The sequence below is a fragment of the Eurytemora carolleeae genome, unplaced genomic scaffold (genome assembly GCF_000591075.1).
Source record: "Eurytemora carolleeae unplaced genomic scaffold, Eaff_2.0 scaffold119, whole genome shotgun sequence".
NCBI lineage: Eukaryota > Metazoa > Arthropoda > Copepoda > Calanoida > Temoridae > Eurytemora > Eurytemora carolleeae.
This window is the reverse complement of record NW_019396072.1, coordinates 153,559-165,234: the sequence shown is the minus strand read 5'-3', so window position 1 is coordinate 165,234 and position 11,676 is coordinate 153,559. Positions and strand designations below refer to the sequence as shown.

The 11,676-nt window shown below is 32.4% G+C and overlaps 2 protein-coding genes across 2 annotated transcripts; both read right to left on the bottom strand.

Moving 5' to 3' along the window:
• Positions 1-198: 198 nt before the first annotated feature.
• Positions 199-7,820, bottom strand: LOC111712872 (transmembrane channel-like protein 7). Its single transcript, XM_023487621.1, has 10 exons — positions 7,720-7,820; positions 6,878-6,922; positions 6,488-6,604; positions 3,324-3,407; positions 3,206-3,251; positions 2,756-2,823; positions 2,392-2,483; positions 1,714-1,845; positions 1,178-1,304; positions 199-285 (listed from the first exon to the last, which is right to left on the bottom strand). Exons 2-10 carry the CDS (start codon positions 6,893-6,895, stop codon positions 199-201), a joined length of 771 nt encoding a protein of 256 aa, XP_023343389.1. The 5' UTR covers positions 6,896-6,922; positions 7,720-7,820.
• A 1,989-nt stretch (positions 7,821-9,809) lies between these two features.
• On the bottom strand, positions 9,810-10,786 carry LOC111712933 (uncharacterized). The gene is made up of 3 exons (XM_023487696.1): positions 10,480-10,786; positions 10,372-10,412; positions 9,810-10,142 (listed from the first exon to the last, which is right to left on the bottom strand). The coding sequence occupies exons 1-3, from the start codon at positions 10,739-10,741 to the stop codon at positions 10,119-10,121; spliced, it is 327 nt and encodes a 108-aa protein (XP_023343464.1). The 5' UTR covers positions 10,742-10,786; the 3' UTR covers positions 9,810-10,118.
• Positions 10,787-11,676: the final 890 nt, after the last annotated feature.

Here is an 11,676-nt window from a genome sequence, read left to right as displayed (position 1 = left end):
AGTATTTGCGAAAATAAATAAATAGCCATGAATATGTGGGAACAGTTTTAAAGAGTTCCATGTAATCATTTAATTAAAAAACGAAATATCTGCAACATTCCATTATCAGAAAGTGAAGAATACGACATTTGATGAATTCTTTCGATTTATTCGTTATTAAGGGTTTCACTGTATTTACTCCAAGATTTGTTTTTGTTATCATGCTATACCTCTAGTTCTGTCATCTTGAAGAGCCTGCATCCTGTCAGTTTCTAAAGCTGTCCTTGCTTCGTTCTTCAGAACATCCTGAACCAAAGATAAAGTGTCAACGCATTTTTTTCATGACAAGGAAATAGAGTTTATTGCAAAATAATTGCGCCAAAAATCGTTGTGATTTACTCACAACTGTACATACATATTCGCCAATGTTTAAAGAGTTTTGTTAAATGTTCTATTAAAGTTTTTGTAGAATACTTTTTTTCAGACCTTTCATTATTTTTGTTCGTTACATTCCATGAAGGGACCCTCCATGAGTTACCCTCCATGAGTTGTGTGTCCGATGCACAACAGTACCATTTAAACCTTTATCTGTAAACAATAAGGAAGATATCGAAGTCCGGTAAAAGGGTTGAATTCTGACAATAATCTTCTCTTTCTCTTTATACATAGATAACCGCAATTGAAGAAAATTAATTCTATGATAGAAAAGGAGGTTTAAAGAGTATTGTTGTGAACCGGACATGCCACTTAAGAGATGAAGACTCACTCAAATTTGTGTCTACAGTTTTATTCCTTAAAAATACTTTCTAAATTCAGTTATACCAATTAGATGAGTAAATAAATGTAGTTTTGATACAGTTTAAAATAATTAAAAAGTCGTCTTGGCCATTTTTCATTGATTTTTTTTAAAAATATGATACCTAAATATCAGTAATTGTAAAAATAAATAAATAGTCATGAAATATGCAGGACAGTTATAAAGAGATCCATATACTTAATCAATGAAAATCCACATACTTATTCAATTAAAATCCATATACTTATTCAATTAAAAACCATATACTTATTCAATTAAAAACCATATACTTATTCAATTAAAAACTAAATATCTGCAACATTCCATTATCAGTAGGTTAAGAAGACGACATTTTATAAATTGTTTCGGTTTCTCCAAAGTTAAACTGTGCATAAACTTGACCTGCTTGACATGGACTGCCTGGATTGTATCCAAGCAGAAGTCCCAGTTACAGAAACTCAGATCAAAGTATTGAACCTTGTTGAATTTATTCCACTTGAAACTCTGCTCGAAGGAGTTGGCTGACGACCTTAAAAAAAGTCAGTTAAGATATTCAAACTCAAATTTTCTTATCCCGATATCTTTGCAACTTGATGGTTTAGACCTTCGATATTTAAAACTTGGTTTAATTCATTTTGAAATATTTATTTAATCTACGACGTTAAATTGATTAGAAAGGAATTGAATGCTGCTTTGCCACAAAATCAAATCGTCAGATACCGTTGTCTTTGCAAATACTTCAAACTATGGTTTCTATTACTTTGTTAAATGTCCATTTTTTCAGATATTTAATAATTTTTGTCGAGGGCAATATTTGAAATGATGATGGAATTAGATAAGAATAGAAGGAGCGNTAATGGCAGTTTAATGGGGTTTTCCAAACTGTAGAGACTAGAGAAAGGATAAAGCATGAGAGAATGATGAACCAGTAAGCTTACCAAACTGTAGAAATTAGAGAAAGTAGAAAGCATGAAAGAATGATGAACCAGTAAGCAAGATCCATCTGGAATCTTTCTGACTTGTTGTCCGGAGCATATTTTCCATAGTAGAAGTAGGAGTCTACCATCCACCTAGAATATACACTTATATATAGATAAACCTACCCTGAACCCTGGACTAGAATTTGGATAAACATACCCTGAACCCTGGACTAACATATGGATAAACATACCCTGAACCCTGGACTAAAATATGGATAAACCTACCCTGAACCCTAGCCTAGTATATGGATAACCCTACCCTGAACCCTGGACTAGAATATAGATAAGCCTACTCTAAACCCTGGACTAGTATACGAGTAAACCTACCCTGAATCCTGGACTATATAAATGGATAAACCTACCTTGAATCCTGGACTAGTATATGGATAAACCTCCCAGCTGAACCCTGGACTATCATATGGATAAACCTACCCTGAATCCTGGACTAGTGTATGGATAAACCTACCCTGAACCCTGGACTAGAGTATGGATAAACCTACCCTGAACCCTGGACTAGAGTATGGATAAACCTACCCTGAACCCTGGACTAGAGTATGGATAAACTTACCCTGAACCCTGGACTAGAGTATGGATAAACCTACCCTGAACCCTAGACTATATAATGGATAAACTTACCCTGAACCTTGAAAAAGATCCTGGAGAAATATTTGCAAACTGGAGAAGAAAGCTGAGGCACTTGTTGTGTTGAATAATTGTCCTTGTTTAGTCTTGAAATAAAAATATTGATGATTAAAGACGATGAGAATGATAAAAATTGTTGTAATTTGATGTTGGATATTTAATCATACCTAAATTACTGAGAAATAATAAGCATATATAAAATAGCGTGATTAATGAGTTAGGAGGATAAGTTTAATAGAAGAAAGCCATTGGATTTTTAGATAAAATAAAAGAAGTGCAGGATTATCAGAAATAAATAAGAAATGATGAAAGGCTACTAAGTGTACTGCATAAGTACATATATGTACTGCACATAAACCTGGTTTAGGTAGTTAGAAGAACAGCATTGATCCGAGTACTCAGGATAATAGAAACTGGTATCATTAACTAGATCAAATATTTTAGATAAATTCTTTAATAAAAATACAGGGGTAAGCGATTATAACAATACACTGAAGACGACTTTTTATCAAAATTTTGATTGTTAACAAGCTTTTTTCGAATTACAGGTTTATACGTAATCAAAGAGAAACTTTTTAATGTACAGTTTTTCTTGACTATTATATTTCAGTGTATCCATGCTGGTTAGCAATTTGATATAAATCAAAATTGAAATCAAAAGTCGTCTTCATTGTATTGAAATAATCGCCTATCACTGTACAATAAAGATAATTAAACTGAAATATCAATCAAATCCATTGAATGGAAATCAAGAAAAAAGTTTTAATAATCTTGAAGGAAAAAATATGATTTCATGAATTTTCTTTACCGTCGATGTATGTGGATTCATTACAATTTTTAAGAAGGGGAACCTCCTACACATAAAAGAATTAATCAAATTAATCAAATAAAAAATTTGTTTTTATTTTTATTGTGTTTACACGAACCTCTACTATGTAGCTTGAAACGGTTAAAACTCCGAATATAAAAACTGCCATGACAAGGTTGAGGGTACAGGCCCACTTCAGGAACTGAAACAATAAGATTTAGCAAAACATTATTTTAATTGAAAAGAATCCTTAATATTTATAGGTATTCATATCAGTTGCCTTATTGACTTCAGAGAGAAAGGACCTATCTTATATGGGTCGCAGCCTTGTCCCAGCCTTACAGCCGGATGAGCACTGTGTTTAGTTGTGCATCTAATATACTACAGAGGAAGCAAGAACTATACATAGATTAAAACTTTCCTTTCTGGTTTTGTGTTTTCTGGGTTCACTGTAGATGAAAGAAGTAATTTAGCCCCTGATGGGTATACATGCACAATGATACTGGTTTTTTACTCAACCGGCTGTGAGGAATGGACTGAGGACTGGACTACTAAAGAAGATTCCCCTCAACAGGGCTTTACAGGGCTTACAACCCCTCATTTTGCATAAGGGGTGCAGTTATGAGTTTCCTTATAATTCCCCAAACTGGGAAACAGTATAAAATGAAGGAACACAGGAAGCAATTTCCTATACCCTTCTTCCTACAAATCTCCTAATCTCTCTCCTCTACCTTTTCCACAACTCGGATGTTCAAAGGACTATTTGGAAAGGTCTTAAAGTGCAAAACAAGATAAACAAGAAAAAAGAAGAAAATAAAGAACAGAAAAATTAGAAGGGGTGTTTTGAGCTTTACACTATCTTTTTTTTATTGATAGTGAATAAAGACAAAAACAGGATGGGAGACGTCCCACCACCCTCCCTGCCCTGAAGTTAAATGATCTAGGAAATGTGTAAAGCCCACTCTAGTAAACATGTGTAAGCAATAAATACAGAGCTGAGCCTGAGCTGAGTTGAAATACTACAAATTGCCTGGTCAGCTTTTTAAGAAAACAGACAATTAACTCTAAATGAATACAGGGCTCAGAAAAAAACAAGATCTTTTAAAAATGGTCCTTCTTGTAAAAATGGCTAATTTACAAAAACATCCTTTTTTCAAAATTAGCTGTTGTATGATTGAAAGATGTATGAAAGATGAACAAGAAGAAAGAGAAATATAGATTTATCAAAATATTTTCATCTGATATCATATAAATATTTAAAACTATTGTAAAATTTAATTAAAAATAAATTATTAAAGTTAAAAAATAGGTATTCATATGGGTCCCACATAAATCTGAGAAATATTGTTAGCATCTGCGCCATCGGAACTATTGTAGGTTTAAAAAAGGTTTAGAATTAAAAAAGGTTAAACAGGAATTGTTTGTTGAAAAATATAAAGAAGATGAGGTTTAGAACGATACCTATAAGACATCTATCTTATGTTTCTGTCTCAAGAAATTGAAATAAAACTGTGTCAAAATTATACCAAAAGGGGCATTTGTCAGATTTGTATAAAAGTTGTAGCATTAAACAGATCATATTCAACAATTACCCAACTATCTGAAAATGACTATCTCACAGCAATGTGAAAATCTCAGGTTTGCTCCTGTTATAATTATTTAATTTTTATTTTGCATTTTTTATAGATATAATTAATAATTTTATTACATTTAATCCGTATAGTCTGTATTACGTCACCAGTACTTCAGCTAATGTCAGTGCCGTATACTGGTCACGTGATTTACCATCTGTACCATGTGACAACGATACTGCACTGTCATTGGCTAAAGTCATTGTGACGAAATACGGACTATACGGACTATATATAATAATATTAATTAGGGTTTCCAGCCGTAATTACGCGTAACACTTTCTTTCACTTACGCAGGAGCAGTACGCGTAATTACGCGCTTCTTACGTTTACGAAAGAAAGTCTAGTTTACGTAATTGATGCGTAATTACGCGAAATTACGGAATACGAAACAATTCCGTAATAAATAAAGTACATCTTAATTTTCAGAAATAATTATAGCGGGAAGGAAAATATGTGTAAGGATATGCCCGCTATAACCAAGTCAAACATATTTTGACAATTTCATTGACATTTTTTTCAAACAAGGAAGGTATACTTGAGAAAGTAGGTTGAAATATTAACAAGTCGTCGAAAATTGAAAATGTATTTTTTTGATAAAAATAAATTGTTGGCCCTTTTTTATTTAAAATAGGGTGATGGTGATGGACCAAACCTCTGTAGAGTAAAAAAGTAGATGTTAGTTCCACATTTATTTAAAATATTTTTCAGTCTGGGTTGACCCTTGTCAGTTGTAACGATATAATAACCATCAAAATCGATAAAAAAAATATATAAAAATGTTTGTTAAAAATCACAAGAAAATAGACCAAAAAAAAGATTATTCAAAATAAAAATTTGGGCTGTCAAATGGACATAAGCGAAAAGAACTCAGATTATCAGATGGAAAAAAGATAATTTTCAAATATTCACTTAAAAAAAAAAATGTTTTAGGACAATTATTATTCATTGAGATTTTTAGTTGTCCAATGTGAAAATTACATCAACATATTTCTGATTCAACTTGTGTGACATTATTTTCCTTGTAAGTTAGTTTTTTTTATTTAAATTAAAAGTTAAAGTTTCAAAATTTCATAGATGTAATTATTGCAAAATTTCGCAAAATTACGGCGTAATTCGCGAAATTGAAGTTTCGCTAATTAATACAAAATTTCGCAAAATAACCTCGTAGAAATTACGCGAAATTACGCTGTAATTACGCGTAATTATAGTTTCGCTTATTACCTGTAATCATTACGAAATTTTGCAAAATTGCGTTATAGAAATTACTGGAAATTACGCCATAATTATGGGTAATTATAGTTTGGCTTATTACGCATAATCATTATGAAATTTCGCGAAATTACGTTGTAGAAATTACGCGAAATTACGCCGTAATTTTGTGAAATGGATATTTCCCCAATTACGCGTAATCCTGCGAAATTACACGAAATGAAAATTATTACGCGTAACTGCACGTAATTACGCGTCAGAGAATAATCTATTACGTTGGAAACCTTGCCTTGAAATAGTTTTACACCACCATTCTTGCCTTGAAATAGTTGTACACCACCATACTTGCCTTGAAATAGTTGTACACCGTCATACATGCCTTAAAATAGTTGTACATCGTCATACCTGCCTTGAAATAGTTGTACATCACCAAACTTGCCTTAAAATAGTTGTACACTGCCATGCCGAATTTTCCCTGAATTTTTCTCAATGTTCTCTTGCCGAGTGAAAATGTAGCCAAGGATCTCGTAAAATCGTTAAAATCTTGTCCAAACACCTCCACGCAAATATCCGGTTACAAATTAAGTTTTGGAAATCATTTTTAAAAAGAGTACAGATGTCTTGTTTCCAATCAATGATTTCTTAACTTTTTTAATTTGACATACACGCTCATTAAGTTTAAGTTTACTGAAAAAGATATTTATGCCGTGTCCCATCTTGGAAAGCAATTAGACATAGTTTAAAAAGATGTGTGACCAAATGACCAAGTAGTGTAACAAATAGAAATAGGAAATATAACAAAATTGTAACAAATTGTATGTAACAGTTCCTTGGGTATAAAATTCATGCTGGAGATAATTTTCGTGTTGTAGTCCTGAAATTATGTAATGTTTGTATTGGTGTTGTTGTACTCCTGAAATTATGTAATGTTTGTATTGGTATTGTACTCCTGAAATTGTGTAATGTTTGTATTAGTGTTGTACTCCTGAAATTATGAAATGTTTGTATTGGTGTTGTACTCCTGAAATTATGTAATGTTTGTATTAGTGTTGTACTCCTGAAATTATGTAATGTTTTTATTAGTGTTGTACTCCTGAAATTATGTAATGTTTGTATTGGTGTTGTACTCCTGAAATTATGTAATGTTTGGATTGGTGTTGTACTCCTGAAATTATGTAAGGTTTGTCTTCATTATATTTAATATATAATTGTTATACCTCTAAAAATATGCCCTTTCCCATATATATTAGGATATAACTGTTTCAAATCACATATTTAACAACGGTTCTTATTCAAAAATTAAACAAAAAAGATTCCACTAATTGCAGGTTACTCGAATTACTGTTTGTTCAACTTATTAATGACTTTACTAAAAATAAGAGATTTGTTTTATTTGTTTATTTTGGTTGTAAAGTTGATCTCCGGCCTTATAAGAATGTTATAAGAGTTAAAATCTATATAAAAACAAGACAGTCGTATATATGTTCCCTATAGACTGCCAAACGGCTGGACCAAATGGGCTGACATTTTTTTGGACACTTGGGTAGCCTGGGAGTGACATTATAGGCTAAAAAAAATTCAATTTTTTTTCCCACGGACAACGCCGGACCCTTCAGTTAGTTATTATTAACCTATTTATTAACTTGTTAAAGTTGAATTCAAGTTGTTTACCTGATAGGTTGAATATTCGGGGTTTGGTTTAAGCTTGAAGTATGCTTCCTTCTTAGACGAGAACTTACTGTCGTCTTCCCTGAATAGAATATTTATCTATTTCGGAAACGTACCACTGTGATCAATAAATTTCGTTAAGATTTTCGTGCTCTAAATGTTTTTTTAAGTTCACTATATTTATACTAGATATATTTTTGGTTAGGTTGGCGTCAAGCAGATTGTTGTTGTGATGTAAGGAGTGTTCTCCTGAAGGTGAACTAGCTTCGTTGTCACAGCATAGGAATATCTAGAATATTGATCAGAGATAGAGGATACTTTGGAGGCTCGGTTATTAGACGATGTAAAAACCAAACAGAACCCTGAAACAATTTTATTTTATTTATTTTATTTTAAAACAATTTTATTAACTTTAATGGCAGTTTAATGGGGTTAAAAGGGAAAAATGAATTTTTGTAGGATTATGACATGTCCGGGCGGAAAAAGATCATCAAGACCCCAAAAATGGCCGAAAATATTGAAAATTGTTCAAACTTTATTGGCAAGGGTTCTAGAAGTATGCTTGCCAGTCAGTTTGATATGTGCCTTTACATTAAGATTAAAAAATTACAAAAATCTGGGCAAAATTTGTCCAAAAATCTCCGACATAGGATCAAAGGGATGACATGGATTATGTATCTCGTATGTAAATCAAAGTCATAAAAATCCTCAATGGTCCTTCATACATTAAATACTTGATCTCTCTTTTCTTTTGGTCGTTCTGAAAGGGTCTAAAACAGACTTTCTTGGATCAAGTTTGGAACTATTTTGAAATTTTTCTTGTTGTGACGAACGAATCTGATATACTTCAGGAGAATGCTCATTACAATTACTACAAAGATCTGATTGGCATCAACTGACCTGAAAAATAATCCGGTATAAGAACTTAAAAAAAAACTTCAAGGCTGAGACTTCTACGAGTACCCATAATTTTCTTATCAAACCAAATTGGTCACACCTTGTACTTGACAAATTGCCACATTTAAAAACAAATTAAAAAGAAAAAAAAATTAAGATTTTCAAAAAATAAAGTTTTAATGGAGAACAAAAACAAATAACTAATAAACTGATACAAAACTCCGTTCTCCCTCCACGGAAACCCATCTTTTCTTCGGTCAGAGTACTGCAGATCACTGACGTACGAGTATAGTTTGGTCTATTTACATTATGGTAAATTTTCTCCAATATTTCTCATATTTTTAGCAGTTACTAGTCTTGATCAAATTTTAAAAGATCTATTATAAAAGGTTGATACAAAGTTTTACAAACAGATCTACCCATAACAAGCTTAAGACTTTAATGAAGAACTAAAATTCTAATAACATAATGTTTCGCCAAAGAAAAAGAGAGAAAGAGAGTCGTAAGTGTCATTCTTTTAATTTCAAAAACCTCAAATTTAACCCTGGTTGGGAAATAAATTTAACCCTGGTTGATAAATAAATTTTAACCCTAGGTTAGGGAAATAACTTTAACCCTGGTTGGGAAATAAATTTAACCCTGGTTGGGAAATAAAGTTAACCCTGGTTGGGAAATAGATTTAAACCTGTTTGAGAAATAAATTTTAACCCTGTTTGGGAAATAAATTTAACCCTGTTTGGGAAATAGATTTAACCCTGGTTGATAAATAAATTTTAACCCTGTTTGGGAAATAACTTTAACCCTGGTTGGGAAATAAATTTAACCCTGGTTGGGAAATAAATTTAACCCTGGTTGATAAATAAATTTTAACCCTGGTTGGGAAATTAAGTTAACCCTGGTTGGGAAATAGATTTAATCCTGTTTGGGAAATAAAGTTAACCCTGGTTGGGAAATAAATTTAAACCTGTTTGAGAAATAAATTTTAACCCTGTTTGGGAAATAAATTTAACCCTGGTTGGGAAATAAATTTTAACCCTGTTTGGGAAATAAATTTAACCCTGTTTGGGAAATAGATTTAACCCTGTTTGGGAAATAAAGTTAACCCTGGTTGGGAAATAAATTTAAACCTGTTTGGGAAATAAATTTAACCCTGGTTGAGAAATAAATTTTAACCCTGGTTGGGAAATAANTCCTCATCCAACCATAGCTAAACATACATTTATCTACAGTTATCCATCCTCATCCAACCATAGCTAAACATACATTTATCTACAGTTATCCATCCTCATCCAACCATAGCTAAACATACATTTATCTACAGTTATCCATCCTCATCCAACCATAGCTAAACATACATTTATCTACAGTTATCCATCCTCATCCAACCATAGCTAAACATACATTTATCTACAGTTATCCATCCTCATCCAACCATAGCTAAACATACATTTATCTACAGTTATCCATCCTCATCCAACCATAGCTAAACATACATTTATCTACAGTTATCCATCCTCATCCAACCATAGCTAAACATACATTTATCTACAGTTATTCATCCTCATCCAACCATAGCTAAACATACATTAACTTAACGTTATTAGTCATCCAACCAAAGCTGAGCATAAATTTTCTTGCAGTTATCCCAGTAGTCTTCACCTGGGTTGGATAAATTATGTTTTATTACCTGAGAATCTGGGTATATTTGGTAGCTACCGATCAGAATACCTGAATACTTAGATAGCGTGAACTGCATACCTGTTGTCTGTATCCAGACTGTTCTATTACTCCTCCCTCCTCTGAAATATGGTACAATAAATCTTTTCTTTTTTAATAGAATACATAGAGTAGAGGAGGAGAACTAACCTTGAATCATCATGTCTTCAATCCTCTCTCCTCTTGTCTCTACTTCCCTCTCCCTTCTACCCAACACCTCTTCTCTCTCTACGTCATCAAACCTTCTTATATCATCCTCCTCCACCTCATCAAGCAAGTCTTCTCCTTCACTTTCCTCTACTTCAGGCAGGTGTTCTCTATGAGAGCTGATAAGATGATCTTGTATACCGGAAATATCAGAGAACCTTGAACTACAAAGATTGCATTTGTAGGTCTTATTTCCGACCTCCATTTTGCAAATAAAACTGAAATAAAAAACATTTATAACTTATTTTAAAAAGGCCCTGTGTAATATATTTATAGAAACTAAAAGAAAACACAATTATTTTTTTAGTCCGATCTCGTAAATTTTCACTGACTCTTGATTTTCTTGTGAAATATTTTGTCCAAGTTCTGTACAAAAATCTGATTAATTTTCTCATACTTAAAACCTTGTATCTTTGCACCCAGAGTCCAAAACTAAAGAACGAAAAGTTTTAACTTAAATTTTAAGTTCCAGTCTCTCCAGTCTAGCCCTCCGACCTGCTCTCATCCTTCCTTAATTGAATAACACAAAACAAAACAACTACTATTGACTAAAAACTCTGAGATATGTAGAAATATAAGAGCCTACAAAATTCTCCGTAACGAACAAGATGGCGACTAAATGTTTTTCAATTTGTGATTACAGCTGATAATTATCCGAGTCTTTGATTGGTTGAAAAATATCCGCGTCTTCTGATTGGTCGTTACAACTTAAGTTCATGGTTAAATTTATTTTAACTCTGAATTCATTATTTTACAGAACTTTTAACCACGAACTTAAAATCCGCGCATTCTTTAGTTTTAGACTCCGATGTCGTAAACCTTTGTATTTTCAAACCACGAATTCTAATAAATCAAATAGACCAACTCTAAATAAAATCTAAGGTTTATACCATTAGGGTGGTAAAGAAGAAAATTACATACTGAGACTTAGTTAAGCTGTTCCTCTGAGCTGTTGACGAAAAGATACTAATCAACAAATCAAAGTCTTAATTATTGAACAATTTCTTGGGGGACAATACAAACTAAGAACCGGCACACACCGGACTAACCAGAGTGAGCAGCATTCGGTTTCTTCGATTTGAAATCAAACGTGTTTTGGTCTATAATTCAACAATCTATTACTTTACGGATTTGTTTTAT